Source organism: Rhinopithecus roxellana, chromosome 19 (assembly GCF_007565055.1).
Source record: "Rhinopithecus roxellana isolate Shanxi Qingling chromosome 19, ASM756505v1, whole genome shotgun sequence".
Taxonomy (NCBI): Eukaryota; Metazoa; Chordata; class Mammalia; order Primates; family Cercopithecidae; genus Rhinopithecus; species Rhinopithecus roxellana.
In genome coordinates, this window is record NC_044567.1 from 70,179,153 (window position 1) to 70,201,641 (window position 22,489).

The window sequence follows — 22,489 nt, forward strand, 5'->3', positions numbered from 1 at the left end:
TACAGTAGTTATGTGAGCGTCTACGAGCGTGGTCTCGCGGGCGGGTGACGTCATCGAGGCGAGAAAGGAGGGGCCGTGGACAGTGGGCGGGAGGCTGCCAACGGTTTTGAGCATAGTGGGAGGCGCGAGAGGGGGATCTTAGGGGAGGAGGCCAATCGCTTGCCCCCCCACTTTGGCAGACTGGGGCCTGAGGACTGGAAGGGTGGAGAGTGGGCGAAACCGGGTGGTCGTCGGGGTAGAGGATCTCGGGCTAGGCTTGAGGGCGGCGTGCTTTTTAGGGACGACTTAGGGAGTGACTGAGGGTTCACAAAGTTTCTTTTGGGGTGGTGGGGAGGGAGAGATTCTAGGGAGCAAGGAAGCTTGCTATGGCTTTCTTGCCAGGAGGGGTCGGAGGGAAAGTACAAGGGAGCTGACCCTGGGTAGAACGGGTGAAGAGGCGGGGGAGCGTGAGGTTCCTCCCTCTCCTGAGACTGGAGCCAGTTGAGGGACAAGTAGGGAAGGGGGACAGAAAATGGGCCCCTAGTGGATTTAGGTCCGTTTCCGTTGGGACGTTTTGGGCGTGAGAACTTAAGAGCTCAGTTGACCGGGGATAGCCTGTTCCGGAGTTGATCTGCAGCTTCCAGCACTCGTAGTTGGGAAGAGGAGCTTCAGCGGCGCTGTTGTCCCACAGTAGGTCTTCTGTCCGCACCCCCTCTGCGCTGCACCCTCTTAACACTGTTCCCAGGAGCTGGGGAAAGGGATGCTTTTGCCCACTCCCATGGGCCCTGGAACTGGTGGAAACCTTTCCTCTAACCAGAAAGCCTCGATGCCCTTAATTCACCAAGGATCCTTGGCGTGGAGTCTTCCTCCCTTCACCCAAATCTTTCTCCGTGAACTTTTCCTCCTGGACTTTGCTAAAGCAGAACCTCCCAGCTCTGTGCTGTCTCCGGTTATCTCTTCCCTGTATTCATGGCAACATCAGCTGACAGCCCCAGTTCACCCCTCGGGGCAGAGGATCTCCTGAGTGATTCCTCAGAACCCCCTGGGCTCAATCAAGTGTCGTCTGAAGTGACCTCCCAGCTCTATGCTTCTTTGCGCCTCAGCCGGCAGGCGGAGGCCCGAGCCCAACTGTATTTACCCTCCACCTCCCCGCCTCCTGAAGGGTTAGACGGCTTAGCCCAAGAATTGAGTCGAAGCTTGTCAGTCGGATTGGAAAACAACTTGAAGAAAAAGGTGAGGGAAGTGTGTCTTGGAGACCACTGTGGCACCAGACACCAGAGAGTCTTGGGATTGGGGTTGGTAAAAATAAAAAGCTTTGATAGATTTGAACTCTTCTTGTTGGATTTCATATTCCTTTTAACTGCATAGGCAGTCATGCTTATGAGGGAGGGAGTGACCTGGGACACCATAATTTGAAAATTATGGAACTTCCTAGTGTTTTTTGTGAGAGACATCTCTGCTGCGAGTAGACAGAGCAAACCTATGGGGTAGGTTGGTGAGCTATTTCCTGTGCACTTGGAATGGGGAAGGTTTCTTGATGCCAAGAGGGAACTAGGGACTTAGGATAGCAGCTCAGATCCTTCCAGCGCAACACTATTTTGATAGTATGGTTCCAACTTTGGCATGTACATCATTAAGACGTAGTTTAGTCAACTACAACATGTTACAGAGAAGATAGTTATTAGTATTGTATAGAAAAGGTGTCATAGTCAATTTGCAGACTGGTTAGGTCTTCCAGAGTTTGGAAATGATAGCCATAAGCCACACAGTCCTTACATTTGTTCTTGAATTGGCAAGAATCTCCACAATTCTTGTCTTATACCGCCTCAGTTATTTTATTTACATCATCTTTCTGGCTTCTGTAGTGTTTGAATTTCTGACTCAAGGTTAGGACATCCCTTATTGTATCTGTTTGGTTTTTCTTGTTTTCCAAAGTGCTGGAGTGAAAATTCTACCCTGGCAATAGGTAGGAGACAGATAACACAGGTTGCATCTGATTTCCGTGTGGCTTTTCTTCTAGGATGGTTCTAAGCATATCTTTGAGATGGAAAGTGTTCGGGGTCAGCTCCAGACCATGCTCCAAACCTCACGTGATACAGCCTATCGTGAGTAAGCCCCTTCCCTAGAACTATGAAGGAGAACCTAGATTTAAGGGGTGGGAGAAAGTGGACAGAGGAAGCAGGCAGGAAAACCTCTGAGCAAGATATTTCAGGAGAAAAGTTTCCCTTTCTTTGGTGGGGGGGGGGTGGGGTGAAGGAGTGAGGGAACTGGAAAGGAAGGCCTTTTCTCTTCTTCAAGTGGCCTCTGTTTTTGTCATTACCTGACTGTGGCTTTGGGGTCCCTCTGGCTGCCTGCAGGGGATCCCCTCATTCCTGGCGCTGGCTCAGAGAGACGGGAAGAGGACTCCTTTGACAGTGATAGCACAGCCACCTTGCTCAAGTGAGTTCTTCTTGGGGTTCTCCTAGCTTGCTTGCTTTCTTGGAAATCCAAGTGTTTTGTTCCTTATTTCTCCCTTTATTGCTTTTGTACCTCTTAAGAACCCAAGAGGAGGCCGGGCGCGGTGGCTCAAGCCTGTAATCCCAGCACTTTGGGAGGCCGAGACGGGCGAATCACGAGGTCAGGAGATCGAGTCCATCCTGGCTAACACGGTGAAACCCCGTCTCTACTAAAAAATACAAAAAACTAGCCGGGCGATGTGGCGGGCGCCTGTAGTCCCAGCTACGTGGGAGGCTGAGGCAGGAGAATGGCGTGAACCCAGGAGGCGGAGCTTGCAGTGAGCTGAGATCCGGCCACTGCACTCCAGCCTGGGCGGCAGAGCGAGACTCTGTCTCAAAAAAAAAAAAAGAACCCAAGAGGCTTATCACTTAGCTTTCAGTTTTCATCCTTTTTCTACTGTCTCCTACCCGCTTTACTCCTTCAGGAACATGGGTATTTGCAGCCTGGTACCCGGTTTTCTCTTAACCTCCAGTCGTTCTTCCCCTCTAAAGAGTTAGCTTGTTTCTGCTGAAACCTTTAAGCGAATTCCAGACCTGTGTGTTATTTATGGCGCTATGGTTATATAGCTGTATGACTTCAGACAAGTCTCTTGCCCTCTCTGGGTCTCAGTTTCCTTATCTGTAGAATATCACAGTTGGACAAGTGGATTTCAAAAGCTTTCCCAGCCCTAACATTCTCTACCTGATTTGCTCAGCACCCGGCCCCTGCAAGACTTGTCTCCATCCAACTCGGCCCAAGCCCTGGAGGAGCTGTTTCCCCGCTACACCAGCCTTCGACCAGGGCCTCCACTCAATCCCCCAGATTGTCAGGGGCTGAGAGATGCATTGGATTCAGAGCATACCCGCCGCAAGGTAAGATGCAAAGGCTTCCTTTTGAGAGCAGCAAAGATTAGAAAGAGGGGATCCAAGTGTTGAAAAGGGCTGAGGGTGCCGGGCGCGGTGGCTGAAGCCTGTAATCCCAGCACTTTGGGAGGCCGAGACGGGCGGATCACGAGGTCAGGAGATCGAGACCATCCTGGCTAATACGGTGAAACCCCGTCTCTACTAAAAAATACAAAAAACCAGCCGGGCGACGAGGCGGGCGCCTGTTGTAGTCCCAGCTACTCGGGAGGCTGAGACAGGAGAATGGCGTCAACCCAGGGGGCGGAGCTTGCAGTGAGCTGAGAGCTGGCCACTGCACTCCAGCCTGGGCGGCAGAGCAAGACTCCGTCTCAAAAAAAAAAAAAAAAAAAAAAGAAAAGAATAGGGCTGAGGGTGAAGAGCCTGAAAACTGGGACTTAACTCAAATGTTTTCCTGAGGAGGACTTTTTTGACCATCCAACTAATATGGCACCACCTCCCTTCCAAGTAGTCAGTCAGATCGCTCTCTTATTTCCTTCATATAGCTTATCGTTCTGATATATCTTGTTTTTTTCTCGTCTCTAAAATTTGAGGGTCCGTATCTTGTTTGTGTTAGTACTGGCTGCCTAAGGTCTAGAATATACGTAACACAGAAACACTCAGTGTTTGTTGAGTGAACACAGACTCTGCTAGCTTGTGCATAGGATTTACAGCTACTGGTGATATACTGAGCCTTTATCTCTGTGAGCCTCTGCCTTAGTGTCTGAAGGGGACAGAGAAATAGACAAAGCAGAGGAAAGTCAAAATCCTTGGTTGCCATTTTTGGAAGCCTCTCTTTCTCTATGTTAAACCCCTTGGCATGAATGAAAGGCTTTCCCCTTTATCCTTGCTGTGTTTACTCATTGTGTCCAATGAGCTTCTGAAGGTAGGAGTAACTTTGCACATTTTGCTGTGTGGGCTGCTGCACCTCTGCCAAAAGGTTTATGGGATTTTTACTCAGGAGATCCAGGAAAAGGAGGAGCCTGGAATCTAAGCACTCATCTCCTGAAAAGGTACAGAAACATGGTGGAGATCTTGAGCCTCAAGGTGCTTGCTTCAGAATTTTCCTGATTCTCCCTCTCCAAAACTATTCTGTTCTTGGGACCCAGGCTTCTTGGTGCCAGCCCATTCCCCCACTAGAGGAACTGGAAAGTTTGGTGCTGTGGTCATACGAAAGATGGGCAACACCCAGACTCCTCACCCTTTTCCCCAGCATTGTGAGCGCCATATTCAGAGCCTGCAGACCCGAGTGTTAGAGCTACAGCAACAATTAGCCGTGGCTGTGGCTGCCGACCGCAAGAAAGATACCATGATTGAGCAACTGGACAAGGTACCAGGGTAGCAAAATGTGGGTGGGTCTCGCCATGAAGAGCATTAAGGAATAATAAACAAGGGGGTGGCCAACCAGTATTTCTTGGCGCATGCTGAGAGCTGGGCAAGGGGTTGGTTTGCTGACTGTTGGGAGAAGATGGCTGTTGACCCCGCCCCTGTAGTAAAAAGAGGGCAAAAAAGTTATTTTGAAATTCCATTTTACTTGCCCTACCTAAGACCCTGGCCCGTGTGGTAGAGGGCTGGAACCGGCATGAGGCTGAGCGGACAGAGGTTCTCAGAGGACTTCAAGAGGAACGCCAAGCAGCAGAGCTCACCAGAAGCAAGCAGCAAGAGGTGAGCACCCTGGAGCATATGGCATTAGAACCTGAGTCACAGATCTCTAGATGGAAAGGGGCAGAAATAGCTCTGGAATTAGGGTTCCCAACAGACTGACCTCAGTCTTGTAGTGGCTGTCCTGACATTTCTTTTCATCCCTCCTTTCTTCTCCTTTAACCGTTTCTGCTGTCCAACTTGCATCATCAATGACGTCTTGATTTTTCCCACACCATGTAGTCTTCTGTCTGGCCCCTTAGTCATTTAGTTAACTCTGAAGTTTCAAGTTTACATTGTCAATGCTTTATAAAATATAGCACACACAGATTTCCCACAGTTCCTCTGCCCTGTATTCCTCTCTTCCTGAAAGACAGTAACCCGTCTGGAACAAAGCCTTTCTGAGGCCATGGAGGCCCTGAATCGTGAGCAGGAAAGTGCCAGACTGCAGCAACGGGAAAGAGAGACATTGGTGAGAAGATTGAACTGGGTTAATTCCATTGGAAGCTGTTAATTACTTCTAGAGAGCTATGGGCTATTGGTGGATTGTGGAAGATTATAATTTGAGTTGCACCAGAGCACTGTTTGCCAGAATGTGTTCCTTAGAACAGTAATTCAGCTAGATATTCTATTAAAAAAAAAAAAAAAGGCTCTGCTACCAAGTCAGTTTGAGAAACTCTGCAAATTGTATCCTCATTAGAACATTAGTGTCATCTAAGGAATTATTTTAAAATATAGGCTGGGCACGGTGGCTCATGCCTGTAATCCCAGCACTTTGGGAGGCCAAGGCGGGTGGATCCCGAGGTCAGGAGTTCGAGACCAGCCTGGCCAGCAAGGTGAAACCCCGTCTCCACTAAAAATACAAGAAATTAGCTGGGCATGGTGGTGCATGCCTGTAGTCCCAGCTACTTGGTAGGCTGAGGCAGGAGAATTGCTTGAACCCAGCAGGCAGAGGTTGCAGTGAGCTGAGATCACGCCACTGCTCTCCAGTCTGGGCGACAGAGTGAGACTCCATCTCGAAAAACTAAACTAAACTAAAATAAAATAAAATAAAGATTTCTGGGACTCACCCGCAGAGGTTTTGATTCAGTAGATATGTGGTGGAACCCAAATCTTTTCAGAAATTTCCTGGATGATTTTTTTCAATCTGCTTTGGGAACTCTGTAGGGCATGGCCAAAAAAGGTATGGAATTGACTAAGTTTTCTTTCTTTTCTTTTTTTTGAGACAGGGTCTCGCTCTGTTGTCCAGGCTGGAGTGTAGTGGTGCAATCGCAACTCACTGCAGCGTCTGCCTCCTGGGTTCAAGCGATTCTCCCACCTTAGCCTCCCAAGTAGCTGGGACTACAGGTGCATGCCACCACACCCAGCTAATTTTTGTATTTTTTTGGTAGAGACAGGGTTTTACCACAGTGGCCTGGCTGGTCTCAAACTCCTGACCTCAAGCGATCTGCCCGCCTTGGCCTTCCAAAGTGCTGGGATTACAGATGTGAGCCACCATACTCAGCCATTTCACTCAACTCTCTTAGAGCTCAAATGATAAGGTGATTAGCCATATGAATTAGTAGCCGGGTTTGGAACTTGTTGCATGCATAACGCATGCTTGCTGCATGCAGGCTGGTACTTGTAGTCTTAACAGGCTATATATATCTGACAGTCCTGATGATGGATGATGGTTCATGATTGTAGGCTGGATATTCTAGTCTTAGTGGAATTTCTTTTGATGATGATGGTGGTAACTATTGTGTATCGAGTACTTACTATGTGCCTGATGCTGTGCTAAATGCTTTCCATATGCTTTTTACTTTAATGCTCAGAAGGCAGACCCTGTTATAACTTCTAGTTTACAGATAAGGATGTGTGCCTAAGAACACATAGTAAATTCCAGAAGCAGGATTCAAACCTGAGATTGGCTCTGGAACAGCTGCTCTTATCTATTATAGTCCCATGAGCTTGTCAACTATTGTGTTTTGTTTGTTGGTTGGTTTGTTTTAAGATGGAATCTCGCTCTGTTGCCCAGGCTGGAGTTCAGTGGCACAATCTTGGCTCACTGCAACCTCCGCCTCCCAGGTTCAAGCAATTCTCCTGCCTCAGCCTCCCAAGTAGCTGGCAATACAGGTGTGCATCACCATGCCCAGCTAATTTTTGTATTTTTAGTAGAGACATGGTTGGCCAGGCTGGTCTCAAACTCCTAACCTCAGATGATCTGCCTGCCTCGGCCTCCCAAAATGCTGTGATTACAGGCATGAGCCACTGCGCCTGTCAACTCTTGTGGGGTTTTTTAGGTTTTATTTGAGATGGAGTCTTGCTCTGTCACCCAGGCTGGAGTGCAGTTGTGTGATCTCAGCTCACTGCAACCTCCACCTCCCATGTTAGAGCGATTCTCCTGCCTTAGCCTCCCAAGTAGCTGGAATTACAGGCGCCCACCACCGTGCCCAGCTAATTGTTGTATTTTTAGTAGAGACGGGATTTCACCATGTTGGACCAGGCTGGTCTCAAACTCCTGACCTCAGGTAATCTGCCTGCCTCGGCCTCCCAAAGTACTGGGATTACAGGTGTGAGCCATCGTGCCTAGCCTAAGTATTGTGTTTTTAATGAGCATAATTCTCAGCAGGCACCTTGTTTGAGGGTCAGAGGGCAGATTGCTGGTCTCTGAAGAGCCTACTAAGAGCCTACTAAGGAGCCTGGTTTTCTTCTGTGGCTGTAGGAGGAGGAAAGGCAAGCTCTGACCCTGAGCTTGGAGGCAGAACAGCAGCGGTGCTGTGCCCTGCAGGAAGAGCGGGATGCAGCTCGGGCTGGGCAACTGAGTGAGCATCGCGAGTTGGAGACTCTTCGGGCTGCCCTAGAAGAAGAACGGCAGACCTGGGCCCAGCAAGAGCACCAGCTTAAGGGACACTACCAGGCGCTGCAGGAGGAGAACCAGGCTCAGTTGGAAAGAGAGAAGGTAAAAGTGGCAGTTGGAAGAGTTGAGGAACTAGGGAATAGATGAAGGGCAAAATGATTGAATGGGATGGAATGTTAGAATATGCGGGATATATATAGGCAGGAATGGAGAGTAGAGAGCCACGTGTGGGAGACAAAGTTGAGAGTATAGGACCAGCAGGAAGGGCTGGGGTTTTGAATACATGAAAGGCCAAAGACTGAAATTCAACAGGGATGGGGAAATAAGACAAATGGGAGGAGAAGGGCGAAGCTTGGGTTTTAGGGTTTGGGAGGATGAATTGGGGAGTGGAGGTAACCAGGAGATAGGAAATGACATATTTATGTACGTTTGATTTGTCTTTCATAGGAGAAGAGCCAGAGGGAAGCCCAGGCCGCCTGGGAGGCCCAGCACCAGTTGGCATTGGTGCAGTCTGAGGTGCGGCGGCTGGAAGGAGAGCTGGATACAGCTCGGAGAGAGAGAGATGCTCTGCAGCTGGAAATGAGCTTGGTGCAGGTCAGAAGGCAGAGGGTTCTTGAGGTTTTGTTCTGCGAGAAGTAGATCTGAGGCGGAGGGACCCCTCAGGAGTTGTGGTAGACACTCCCAGTTCAGAGATTTGGGGTTTAATTCCATCAACAGTTTCTATGTAGTATTTTGGGTAGTTTTCTGTCCTAAACTCAGAGCCATTTCTCACTGAGTGACCATTTCCCACAATATGTCAGACTGAACTAGTGTTACTTTTAGGATTAAATAGATTTAAATCTATTAAAGATACCTTATGTTATTTTAAGAGATGACACCACACTTAGTGGGTTGACAGAGCAGGTGAAAGTTTTTGTCAGACTTGATTCCAATCGTAACAATATGCTTTGTAATTCTCTTTACATGAACAACTTGCATTAATTTCTCTGAGTAGGTCAGGGACCCAGGAGGGCAATGATTTTTTAATTTACTTATGAAACTTCCATAACAGCACATGGCCTGGCACAGAATTGTACTCAGAAATTGTTTGTCAGATATAATTACACTTTGAAAAACACTTTCCATCTAGCTAACATACTGAATTTTAAATTCAGACTAGTCAGACTCTTGCTGTGGAATAGAACAGGAGATGGCAAACCTTTTCTGTAAAGGTCCAGACAGTAAATATTTTTAGCTTTGTGGGTTGTATGGTCTCAGCTGCAACTACCCAACTCTGCTGTTATACCACAGAAGTAGCTACAAACTGTACGTAAACAAATGAGCACAGCTGTGTTCTAGTACAGCTTATATAAACAGGCCATGGAGGGCTGAATTGGGCTGTAGTTTGCTGATCTACAGGATACAGGAAAGGATTGGAGAGAGCTGTGTTCTAGCCCATGGTGGAGACACAGCATTGAAGAGGAAAGAGTACTGCATTAGGACTGGGCACTTAGTTTGACATCTAGCTAGAATTTTGACCCTTATGGGCCTCGGTTTTTATGTATAAAATGTGTGTTAAGGACAAATTGATGAATTTTCCAGGTGCAAGCCATTCTGAGAGGCTATGTTCCTTATAAATGGTTAACTTAAGGAGGTACCAGTGAGGCTGGCATTTGAGAACCACTCTCCTTTGGCCCGGTGTGGTGGCTCATGCCTGTAATCCCAACACTGTGGGAGGCCAAGGCGGGCAGATCACTTGAGCCCAGGAGTTTGAGACCAGCCTGGCCAACATGGTGAAACCCCATCTCTACTAAAAATACAAAAATTAGCCAGGTGTGTGGCACGCACCTGTAGTCCCCGCTACTAAAAAGGCTGAGGCAGGAGAATCGCTTGAACCTGGGAAGCGGACGTTGCAATGAGCCCACGTTGTGCCACTGTGCTCCAGCCTGGGCAACAGAGTGAGACTCCATCTCAAAAAATAATAATAATAAAAAAAAGAATTGACCTAGGGCATCAGGTGTTACAATGAGATCACATGCAATAAAGACTAAGAAAGCAGCCGGGGCCAGGCGCAGTGGCTCAAGCCTGTAATCCCAGCACATTGGGAGGCCGAGACGGGCGGATCACGAGGTCAGGAGATCGAGACCATCCTGGCTAACACGGTGAAACCCCGTCTCTACTAAAAAATACAAAAAACTAGCCGGGCGAGGTGGCGGGCGCCTGTAGTCCCAGCTACTCGGGAGGCTGAGGCAGGAGAATGGCGTAAACCTGGGAGTCGGAGCTTGCAGTGAGCTGAGATCCGGCCACTGCACTCCAGCCTGGGTGACAGAGCGAGACTCCGTCTCAAAAAAAAAAGAAACCAGCCAGGTGTGGTGGCTTGCACCTGGAATTCCAGCACTTTGGGAGGCTGAGGCGGGCAGATTGCTTGAGCCCAGGAGTTCAAGACCAACCTGGGCGCAACATGGCAGTACCTAAACTCTGCTAACAACACAAAAAATTAGCTGGGTATAGTGACACGCACCTGTAGACCTGTAGTCCCAGCTACTCGGGAGGCTGAGGTGGGAGGATCAACTGAACTCTGGAAGTAGAGGCTGCAGTGAGCCGTGATCACACCACTATACTCCAGCCTGGGTGACAGGAGTGAGACCAAGTCTCAAAAAAGACAGGGCCAGGTGTGGTGGCTCATGCCTGTAATCCCAGCACTTTGGGAAGCTGAAGTGGGAGGATTGCTTGAGTCCAAGAGTTTGAGACCAGCCTGGGCAACATAGTGAGACCCCATCTCTACAAAAAATAAAAAGATTAGCTGTGTGTGGTGACATGAGCTTGCAGTCCCAGCTACTCTGGAGGCTGAGGTGGGAGGATCGCTTGAGTCTGGGAGGTCAAGACTGCAGTGAGCCATGATCACACCACTGCACTTTAGGCTGAGCAACAGAGCAAGACCCTTTCTCAAAAGTAGGGGCTGAGAAATAACCACTATTTGGATTTAGAAATTGAGTTATTTGGGCCATGCACAGTGGCTCACACCTGTAATCTCAGTACTTTGGGAGGCTGAGATGGGCAGATCATGAGGTCAGGAGATTGAGACCATTCTGGCTAACGCGGTAAAAACCCCGTCTCTACTAAAAATACAAAAAATTAGCCAGGCCTGGTGGCACACACCTGTAGTTGCAGCTACTCGGGAGGCTGAGGCAGGAGAATTGCTTGAACCTGGGAGGCAGAGGTTGCAGTGAGCTGAGATCACGCCGCTGCACTCCAGCCTGGGTGACAGAGCAGAACTCCGTTTCAAAAAAAAAAAGGAAAAGAAAAGAAATTGAATTCTTTATGGTAAAGTACTATATGTGGAAATCAGATTTTAGTGAGTTGAAGGACTGTGGCTGAGAAAATGGAGACACTTACAGGTTGACGGCTTAAGGAGGAAGAAGCACTAACATTTACTGAATGCCTACTGGCTTTCAGGTACTCCACTCAGAGTATGTTATCTCAGACACAGAATGAATTTGATTGCTCTATCAAACATTCATTTTAGCTAAGAAATTTATGTCTTTCACCCAAAGTCATTTTCACTTTGATGTATGTTTAAAGTGTGAATATCTTATGGTTTAATAAGGAAAGGGAACTTCTTTCACTCCTTGAGGCAAAATTCTTGTTCTTCATCTCATATGAGGGGAAAGTTTGTACTGGATTTTGTCTACATTATATCCGCCATCCTCTTGTAAGCCCAAACAGATTTGGGCCGTTATCCCACCTGCCTTCACTCCCAGGCCCGGTATGAAAGCCAACGGATCCAGCTAGAGTCGGAGCTGGCTGTGCAGCTGGAGCAGCGGGTGACAGAGCGGCTGGCACAGGCTCAGGAGAGCAGCCTACGGCAAGCAGCCTCCCTCAGGGAACATCACAGGTACATGGGACTCGGTGTCACTTCTCTCAGCCACAGCAGGTATCATTAGTTTCCCTTCAATCCCTTTGCCATGGTCCAGCACTGTGACTCCCAGAGTGCGCTAACTCCCGTCAGCCTGGCCCTGAGTCTCTCTTGGGAGGGCTGCCTTCATGCATTCATGGAGAGCCAGAAGTGCCTGGGAATTTTCATCCCATAGAGAGTAGCCCTTAACCAAGAACTGGTGGGTGCAGAATGATAGATGGTCCAGCTCCTTTGCTGAGACAGTGCTGAGGTATGACCTGCGCTGTCTCCAGAGCTGCTCTGTCGGACTGAGCCTCCTCCCAGCCCGGCCTCACTTCTCACCCCCATTCAGCTGCCAAGATTTTCTGGAAATGCTCCCAAAATAAATTTATTTAAGTCTCTGCTTCTGAGGAACCCATCCTAAGACCCCAGCTTTGTCCTTGCTGCTTCCTGTGCCATGGCCAGGCTAGCTGACTGGCTATCTAGGTCACTGTCACGTGCACACGTGATGTCTTTTTCTCAGTTGGTCACTTCTTCTGTCTCCGGTCTCAGTCCTCTTCTCCTGCCTGTGCCCTGCAGGAAGCAGCTGCAGGACCTGAGTGGACAACACCAGCAGGAGCTAGCTCAGTTCAAGGTGGAAATGGCAGAGAGAGAGGAGCGGCAACAGCAGGTGGCTGAGGACTACGAGCTCAGGTCCTGGTCCCCAGAGTGCCCCTTTCAGGCCCCAGCCCCTTTCCCATGGGTAGAGTCCAAACTGAGAACGCTAAAGAGCTGCTCCCTTGATTGGTCTGTCCTCCTCTACATGGGCCTCAGCTCCTTTCAGAATGTCAGATGTCCGACATTCCCTTCTGGCTTTTCTTAGCCCCCAAGTCTCTACTTCCTTAAAGGCCCTGAGTCACTTCTCTCTTTTCTTCAGACTGGCCCGGGAGCAAGCGCGAGTGCGCGAACTGCAGAGTGGGAACCAGCAGCTGGAGGAGCAGCGGGTGGAGCTGGTGGAAAGACTGCAGGCCATGCTGCAGGCCCACTGGGATGAGGCCAACCAGCTACTCAGCAGCACTCTCCCACCGCCCAACCCTTCAGTAAGCATTGCCCCGTGAGCTAAGCTTCTCCACTGCGTTCTGTTTTTATTTTTATTTTTGAGGCAGGGTCTCACTCTGTTGCTCAGGCTGGAGTATACTGGTACGATCATAGCTCACTGCAGCCTCGAACTCCTGGGCTCAAGTGATCCTCCCACCTCTAACTGCCAAAGTGCTGGGATTCCAGGCATAAGCTACCATGCCCAGCAAGAACTATGTTCTAGATTCCTTCTTTGGAAATCTAGCTCCCTCCCAAGGGAAGTACTAAGTTCAGCTCCTAAGGCCTATATCAGGGGGAAAAAATCAGTGGACTTTACAAATAATAACTGCCTCAGCAAAATCTTTTTTCCATGGCCATAGCTTACTCAGACTGGCCCCATTCCATTGGGCATAACTCTAGTCTCCCAGTCCCAAGAGGGGACAAATGATATGTGGTACTAATTTTGTGGAGGGACAGCTGAATTAATTATGACGGAAAGGGCCAAAAATTGTTGCCAAGTCCTGCCCCAGAGTACAGTAGAGAGTCTCACTTCCTAGCCCTTCATATGTTGGTACTTCCCACTTCCTTCTTTTAATTACGAAATTCTAGCAGGTGTGGTGGTGTGTCTATAATCTCAGCTATATGGGAGGCTAAAGCAGAAGGATCACTTGAGCTCAGGAGTTCAAGACTAGCCTAGGCAACATAATAAGACCTCATCTCAAAGAAAAAGAAGAAAAAATTAGGATATTTTAATTTTAATTTTATTTATTTAAATATTTATTATTTATTTATTTGAGACAAGGTCTCACTCTGTTGCCCAGGCTGGGCTCAAGCAATCCTCCCTCCTTGGCTTGCCGAGTAGCTGGGACTACACACACGTGCCATTGCCCCCAGCTAATTTTTAAATCTTTTGTAGAGATGGAGTCTCTCTATGTTGCCAAGGCTGGTTCAAACTCCTAGCCTCAAACGATCCTCCCAGTGTGGGGATTACGGGTGTGAGCCACTGCACCCAGAAATTTATAATCTTACGAAAGTGTTTGTACCATGTCTTACCTCTTTAAACCTGCTGCACTTTGACCCTTCTTTCTGACTTTCTCCTGGTCAGGCTCCTCCTGCTGGACCCTCCAGCCCCGGGCCTCAGGAACCGGAGAAGGAGGAGAGGACGGTCTGGACTATGCCTCCTGTGGCCGTGGCCCTGAAGCCTGTATTGCAGCAGAGCCGGGAAGCAAGGGACGAGCTACCTGGAGCACCTCCTGTTCTTTGCAGTTCCTCCTCAGATCTTAGCCTCCTGTTGGGCCCCTCTTTTCAGAGCCAACATTCTTTCCAACCCCTGGAGCCTAAACCAGACCTCACTCCATCCACAGGTAACTGGGGACAGAAGTCACTGGGGTTCCCCTTCTGTGCAAGAATTGGCTCCCTCTTTCGTACCTTGCTTTCTCTCTGGTACTTGAGCATTTAGTTTCCCAGATGCCTTTAGTGATCACAAGTTGCCAAGCAGCAGAAATCTGCTCACATTGGTCCACATAAAGGGACTAAGATCTCATGGAAGTGTGGTGTCACTGGACTTCATGAGAACTGGAGTTGGGAACAGGGGCACTACCAGGAACTGAGGCAGCTAGCTGGCCCTTTTCTGTGGGCCTGCATAGTCTCCTGGGTCCGCCTCTCCTGCACATCTGCTCTTTTTTCTTGCTAGACCAGCACCCAAGGTTCTCGCCCCTCATAACTTCAGTTCACACATGAGTTTGACCAGCTGTGGCTGTGATACTCTAGCTGAGCCTCTAGACATTTAGAGAGACATCAGTGTCTCAGTTTTTTAGGTCCAGTTTAGAGGCCATCTGATTGGATTGACTGACCTTGGGTGTGGTGTCCACTCCTAGTTTAATGTCAGCTGTGATTTGAGTGGATGGAGGTGTTCTGTGTGGTACAAACATGACAACCTAAGTCAAATTAAAAATGAGGGGTGGAGCAGACCCGGTGGCTCACACCTGTAATCCTGTCACTTTGGGAGGCTGAGGTGGGAGGATGGCTTGATGTCAGGAGTTCCAGACCAGTCTGACCAATATAGTGAGACCTCCTCTCTACAAAAAATAAAAAATTAGCTGGGTGTGGTGGCACACACCCGAATTTCCAGCTACTCAGGGAGACTGAGACAAAAGGATTGCTTGAACCAAGGAGTTTGGGGCTACAGTGAGCTAAGAAGGTGCCATTGTACTCCAGCCTGGGCAAGGCAGCAAGACTCTGTCTCTTAAAAAAAAAAAAAGAGGCCGGGCACGGTGGCTCACGCCTGTAATCCCAGCACTTTGGGAGCCTGAGGCGGGCGGATCATGAGATCAGGAGATCGAGACCATCCTGGCTAACCCAGTGAAACCCCGTCTCTACCAAAAACACAAAAAATTAGCCGGGCGCTGTGGCGGGCGCCTGTAGTCCCAGCTACTCGGCGGGAGAATGGAGTGAACCCGGGAGGCGGAGGTTGCAATGAGTTGAGATCGCACCACTGCACTCCAGCCTGGGCGACAGATACAGGCTCCGTCTCAAAAAAAAAAAAAAAGAAAAAAGAAAGAAAAAAAGAAAGAGAGAGAGATTAGTTGTATCACAATTAAAAATTTTTTAATTATGTGAGAATAATAAAAGAATGGGGCATATTCTGGGGAAGAGATCAGAACATGTGTGTTACTCATTTCCATTCTTCAGGGAGTTGGTGAGGGTATTTATTTGTTTAGAGTTTGAGTACCACAGCTTTCTTCTTCTGTCTATATTTCTGTCTTAGAGTTCAGCTGTGCTATCTCCCAGTCACCTCCAACCAACCCTTCCCTCTCCAGCTCCTTTAAACCTCCATCTTCATCTTCTCCTAGCAGTGATGTTCCTCTTACATTTAATAGGCCCCTCTCTTCTGAGTATTAGGTGAGTTGATTTGTGGAGGAGCCCCTTCCCCCTTGAGCACACTTGCACCCACCCACACCTGTTTCACTTTATAGCTGGGGCCTTCTCTGCACTTGGGGCCTTCCATCCCGACCATAGGGCAGAAAGGCCATTCCCTGAGGAAGATCCTGGACCTGACGGGGAGGGCCTCCTAAAGCAAGGGCTGCCGCCTGCTCAGCTGGAGGGCCTCAGGAATTTTTTGCACCAGGTAAGAGAGATTCCACCCAGATTAGCTCATTTTCTTCTTCCCTTTCTCTTTTCCTCTTTCTGCTCTGGGAATCCGGGACTCTGACCTCATTCCCTGTTTATGACTAACTCTTCGTCCCAGCTTCTTCTCTTAGTTCCCTAGGCCTTTTTCTCTGTCAGTCCCTGGGGAACTTGACTATCTTATTCACCCACAGTTGCTGGAGACAGTGTCCCAGAACAATGAGAACCCTGCTGTCGATCTGTTGCCCCCTAAGTCTGGTGAGTTCCAACTCTGAAGAAAGTTGGGGCTGGGGCCTAGGAAAGATCGGAGTTGGTTATCTAGGATGAATTTTTAGGAGCTGGCAAAGGCAATAAAGCCTTAGGAATGCTGGGTGGTGGGACTTCCTTGGTTCTTTGCCCCATTTCCTGATTCTTGGCTCTCTTTCGTTTTGCTAGGTCCTCTGACTGTCCCATCTTGGGAGGAAGCCCCTCAAGTGCCACGTATTCCACCCCCTGTCCACAAAACCAAAGTTCCCTTAGCCATGGCATCCAGTCTTTTCCGGGTCCAGGAGCTTCCGTCCTCCCATTCACAAGGCAGTGGTCCCAGCAGTGGTTCCCCAGAGAGAGGTGAGCATGTCCTGGTTTACTAGGGAAAAAAAGAGGGACAGTCCTGAGTGTGTATCCAGTACAGGTACTTACTGCCCTTCTGAATTCCTGGGGAAATGGGCTGAGGGCTGGGGAGAGGGGCCCTAGGATGACACCTGTGATTATTGCTATGTCTGTCAGGTGGAGATGGGCTCACATTGCCAAGGCAGCTGATGGAGGTGTCTCAACTGTTGCGACTCTACCAGGCTCGGGGCTGGGGGGCTCTGCCTGCTGAGGATCTCCTGCTCTACCTGAAGAGGCTGGAACACAGCGGGTACAAGCCTGGGAGGAAGGAGGAAGGATTCGCAGGGTGGAAGCTGGATTATGGGGAGTGGAGTGGGTGTGTTTTACCCTGAATCGAATCGTTGTCCCTTTCTGGGGAGGAAAGTGAAGGATGAGAGGTGGATCCACAGATCTTCTTCTCTTACTGCCCCACACCTTTCTTTTGTCTCTTCCTTTCTATTGCTTTTTTCTTCTAAACAAAAAAATCTTTTCCCCGGGTCTCTTTACCTTCGTTTTTTTCCTCTTTACCCCTCAGCTCAAAACTCAGAATCCTAGAATTTTGACTAGCTAGTATAACTCATTATTTGCTTCCACTAATGTCTCCTCCCAGTTGATGCCCGGGTCTATCGAGTTTGATCTTATTCTTAAGAGATAGAATTGGGGAGTGGTTCTTCCATCCAGTATTGGGTAACCGGGGGGACGGAGCTCCCCATCCTCATACCTTTGATTTGTGTGGCAGGACTGATGGCCAAGGGGATAATGTCCCCAGAAGGAACATAGACTCCCGCTTGGGTGAGATCCCCCGGAAAGAGGTGAGGGAAAGTCAGGCAGGGACCAGGGGAGAAAAGGGCTCTCACTGACCAGTTCCTTCACCTCTGCGCACTCCTGGCTGGCCCCTCTATTCCACCCCCGGGTTCTGTAGCATGGCCTTTCCTCCCTGCAGACTCATCTGGCCCTCTCCACGTGCCTTTCCTCAGTGGTGTGGGGAATCAAGAGGATCTGACGCTGATTTCTTCTTCTCTCTTCCCTCAACTCTCAGATTCCCTCCCAGTCTGTCCCTCGCCGCCCTGCTACAGCCCCCAAGACTGAAAAACCTCCTGCACGGAAGAAAAGTGGGCACCATGCTCCGAGTAGCATGAGGAGCCGGGGGGGAGTCTGGAGATGAGCCCCCCACCCTCTTTCCTCTTCTTTGTTCTCTTGTTGTTATTTTAATAAATGCTCAATAGTCTGTATCAGAGTCTCTAGCTCATAGGAATTTGGAAAATAGAGGTTTTGTAGGAAATCACTTTGTAAAGAAACCACATTTGGTTTGAGTACTTTTTTTTATATGTTACGTGTTTATATGTCATTTCCTATGGGAAAAGATGTGAATGCTTTGGAAGATGGTCTATGACAAGATTTGGAAAGTTGGAGTAGCTCAGATTCAGTGGACAAAGCTAAAAACTGCAGAGCAATGACCTCTGGGTGGAATTGGAATTATGGGTGATTCTTAGTTTTTTAATACATTTCTGTATTTTCCAAATTTTCTAAAACAAGTATATGTTACTTTAATAATCAGAAAAGACCCAAACTTTAATAAGAGTAAGTTATTGTATAAAGAGTTTGAGTTAAAATTTGGTTCTTGGGGAGAAAGTTTTCTCTTTTAAGGGAAAATAGGCCAGGTGTGGTGGCCCAGCACTTTGGGAGGCTGAGGCGGGCAGATCACGAGGTCAGGAGATCGAGACCATCCTGGCTAACAAGTGAAACCCCGTCTCTACTAAAAATACAAAAAAATTATCTGGGCATGGTGGTGGACGCCTGTAGTCCCAGCTACTTGGGAGGCTGAGGCAGGAGAATGGCATGAACCCAAGAGGCGGAGCTTGCAGTGAGCCCATCACACCACTGCACTCCACCTGGGCGACAAAGCGAGACTCCATCTGAAAAAAGAAAAAAAAAGGAAAAATAATTCTTTCAGGTTGCATTCATAGGATTCAGACTGGCAGATTCTACTCCAGCCAGCAGACATACTGTTGCTACAGTCTTCACGCTTATGGCTTTGAAACGTGTAAAAGACTAGAGTGCTGGGTCCTAATTAAACTAAAGAGTTTCTGCACAGCAAAAGAGACTGTCAACAGAGTAAACAGACAACCTACAGAATGGGAAAAAATATTCTCAATCTGTGCATTTGACAAAGGTCTAACATCCAGAATCTATTGGAAACTTAACAAACAAAAAACAAATACCTCCATTAAAAAATGGGCAGAGGACATGAGCAGACACTTCTCAAAAGAAGACATGCAAGCGGTCAAGAAACATTTGAAAAAATGCTCGTTACTAATCATCAGAGAAATGCAAATCAATTTAATGTAAAACCCCACAATGAGATACCATCTCATGCCTGTCAGAATGACTTATTAAAAAGTCAAAAAACAACATGCTGCAAGGCTGCAGAGAAAAGGGAATGTTTATATAGCTGCCAGTGGAAATGGAAGTTCAGCCACTGTGGAAAGCAGTTTAGAGATTTCTCATAAAACTTAAAACGGAGTACCATTTCCTCCAGCGATCATATCACTGGATATATACCCAAAGGAAAACAGGTCATTATACCAACAAGACACATGCATTTATATGTTCGTTACCACACTGTTCTTTATAGCAAAGACATGGAATCAACCCAGATGCCCATCAGGGGTGGACTGGATAAAGAAAATGTACGTATATACCATGGAATACCACACAGCCATGAAATGAAATAATGTCCTTTGTAGCAACATGGATGGAGCTGAAGGCTATAATCTTAAGCATATTAGTGTAGGAACAGAAAACCTCATACTACATGTTCCCCTAAGTAGGAGTAAACATTGAGCACATGTGAACACAGACTTGGGAACAACAGATACTACAGACTCCCAGAGTGGGGAGGAAGGGGGGCGCGGGTTGAAAAACTGCCTAATGATACTATACTCACTACCTAGGTGCAATATACTCATGTAACACACCTGCACATGTATGCCCTGTATCTAAAGTAAAAGTTGAAATTCAGGTTGGGCGCGGTGGCTCACACTGTAATCCCAGCACTTTGGAAGGTTGAGGCAGGCAGATCACTTGAGGCCAGGAGTTCGAGACCATCCTGGCCAACATGGTAAAACCCTGTCTCTATTTAAAAATATAAAACATTAGCCGGGCATGGTGGTGGGCACCTGTAATCCCAGCTACTTGGGAGGCTGAGGCAGGAGAATCACTTGAACTTGGGAGGCAGAGGTTGCAGTGAGCCGAGATTGCGCCACTGCACCCCAAATTCAGGGTACAAACACTGAAAAGCACTCAAACTCAAACTGGAAGAGGATATCCTACCTTGAGACTCACATACAGCTCTCAGCTCTGGCACACAGTGCAGGGATAGTGATGGCAGGTGCAAAGTGAATGTTTGAGGGACAGAGTTTACTGGATTCTGAGAGGAAGGCAGGGCCCTTCTATCTGGCCCTGAGTTATAGACATGATAGGATGTGAATTCATAGAGTGTTTTGTACTAATGTTTGCATTTTACTTCCACCTAAGTAACTTTCTAGCCCCCAGGGGAGGGGCAAAGGAAGAAAAGATGAAGATGAATGACCAGAAGTGTGGGTTGCCCTGCTCAGCTGTGTCAGGATGGCTTGATCCTCAGCTCCGCACAGGACCGCTCTCTGGCATGCACCAGCGGAGAAACCAGAGGTGCACTGGTACAGGAGCAGCCCCAGGCTTGCGGGCTTTTCCAGCCTTGTCTGTTTACCCACGTATGGAAATGCTTGCTTTTCTATGTTTTACCTCAAATGGATAACATTGGTTTGACCAAACTCTCAGATTCGTGGCACACTATCATCGTTGGCAGGTGATGTTTTGCTACTGTTTTTAATAGTTGGTAAAGTGAACACTCAGTTCATTCTCCTCATTACCTGCTGGATTCCCGCCTACCGCCGTCAGTCAATACGCCCTACATTTTTCTTGACGTGAAGCACAGTCTGGAGAATGTTTCCTGAAACAGCTCTTTAAACACAATCCAAAAAGGGCACCATACTGACTTAACCATATTATCAGGTGAGTAAAACAACGTTGATTTTTAAAACTATATATTGGCTGGGCACGGTGGCTCATGCCTGTAATCCCAGCACTTTGGGAGGCCGAGGCAGACGGATCACCTGAGATCAGGAGCTCGAGACCAGCCTGGCCAATATGGCAAAAGCCCATGGCAAAACCCCATCTCTACTAAAAACACAAAAATTAGCCGGGTGTGGTGGCACAGGCCTGTAATCTCAGCTACTCGAGAGACTGAGGCAGGAGAATCCCTTGAACTTGGTAGGTAGAGGCTGCAGTGAGCCGAGATCGCGCCACTGCACTCCAGCCTGGGCAACAAAGCGAGACTCCATCTCAATAAATAAATAAATAAATAAATAAATAAATAAATAAATAAATCTGTATATATTATATCCACATTAAAATCTGAAGACCATCAAGGAGACTGGGGAGGAAGAGAAAACCCACAGTCAAGCAGTCCCCACTTTTTTCCTCCATGATCATGGTGGGAATATGCTGGGAGCAGGGGAATGAAAGATTTTAAGAGTTCATAAAAACTCACTTGCAGAGAAAGTGGGTGCAGTGGAAGCTCAGGTTTCACAGGGTGTAGATGAGAGGTTGACCTGGGACTTTGTCTCCTAAGAACTCTCAGAGCTGTTAGAGTTGGGAGTGGGGAAGGTCCTGGCAGTGGAGTGAGTTAGGGTGAAGGCTAATAACAAACCCAGTGATACACTGACTTTTAGACAAAGTTTATTTCCCTGGTTATGGTCCAGAGCAGTGGAGTCAGTCCTGCTCTGTGTGGTCACTTAAGAGTCTCAGATTCCTTCCATCTCATTGCTCTGCTGTCCCCTAAAGCAGCGGTCGCCAACCTTTTTGGCAGCAGGGATGGGCTTTGTGGAAGACAGTTTTTCCACAGACAGGGGTGTGGATGGTTTGGGGATGATTCAAGCACATAACATTTATTGTACATTTTATTTCTATTATTATTACATTGTAATTAAACAATTATACAACTCATCATAACATAGAATCAGTGGGAGCCTGAGCTTGTTTTCCTGCTACTAGATGGTCCCATCAGGGGATGATGGGAGACAGTGACAGATCTTCAGGCATTAGATTCTCATAAGGAGTGTGCAACCCAGATCCCTCGCATGTGCAGTTCATAAAAGGGTTCACGCTCCTATGAGAATCTAAGGCCACGACTGATGTGACAGGAGGCAGAGCTCAGGTGGTAATGCATGTGAGCAATGGGGAGTGGCTGTAAATATAGATGAAGCTTTGCTTGCTTGGCCGCTGCTAACCTCGTGCCTTGCAGTCCGATTCTGAACAGGCCGTGGAACGCTACTGATTGGTGGCCAGGGGTTGGGGACCCCTGCCCTAGAGCACTCTCGTTATTTGTGTGGCTGAAGCAAGATCATTGTCATTTAGGATTCCCAGCTGACAAGCAGGGCAAAGAGCTATGTCCAATGTCTTAACACCCATACCTGGAAATGCCACATATCAGTTTTGCTCATCTTTCATTGGCAAGGCTTTGATCATATGATCACACCTGACTGCAAGAGACTTAGAAACGTAGCCTAGCTGGGCTGCCGTGTATGCAGCTATGACTATTATTATGCAGGAACTCAGGAGGAAGGAGAGAATGGATTTTGATAGACAACTAGCAGTCTGCCCTACACAGGGTAAGACCTCCCTCAGATAAATTGAAAACTAATGATTGCTGAGACAACCCATGCCAATAATTAGTAGTGAATGTGCAGATAATGAAAAGATGCATTGGATATACGTAAGTTAGTCCAGGCTACACAATTGAACTAATGAGCTCCTACAAAACAGTTAATGTAGGAAAAAGGAAAGAACTTCAATTCCAGTCAGCATTATTACTGGAAAATGAAAGATGGTGTGAAAAAGACGCAGCCATAGAACAAGAATTTGGGGTTAGAA

General features: G+C 47.9%; 1 protein-coding gene across 7 annotated transcripts; it reads left to right on the plus strand.

Annotated features, from left to right (window-relative positions):
- Positions 1–2: 2 nt before the first annotated feature.
- CNTROB (centrobin, centriole duplication and spindle assembly protein) lies at positions 3–17,748 on the plus strand. 7 transcript variants are annotated; one of them, XM_030923407.1, is made up of 20 exons: positions 3–669; positions 1,142–1,212; positions 2,000–2,088; positions 2,337–2,418; positions 3,170–3,326; positions 4,567–4,683; positions 4,902–5,018; positions 5,368–5,466; positions 7,699–7,935; positions 8,281–8,427; positions 11,574–11,707; positions 12,287–12,400; positions 12,624–12,786; positions 13,869–14,127; positions 15,739–15,890; positions 16,084–16,147; positions 16,325–16,495; positions 16,655–16,787; positions 17,256–17,328; positions 17,556–17,748. In XM_030923407.1, the coding sequence occupies exons 3-20, from the start codon at positions 2,001–2,003 to the stop codon at positions 17,679–17,681; spliced, it is 2,433 nt and encodes an 810-aa protein (XP_030779267.1). In that variant the 5' UTR covers positions 3–669; positions 1,142–1,212; position 2,000; the 3' UTR covers positions 17,682–17,748. The 7 variants fall into 7 exon arrangements, with proteins under 7 accessions (XP_030779267.1, XP_030779268.1, XP_010360708.1 ...); XM_030923408.1 differs by having other exon boundaries at positions 2,000–2,084; XM_010362408.2 differs by having other exon boundaries at positions 80–669; positions 797–1,212; positions 2,000–2,084.
- The last annotated feature ends 4,741 nt before the right edge of the window (positions 17,749–22,489 follow it).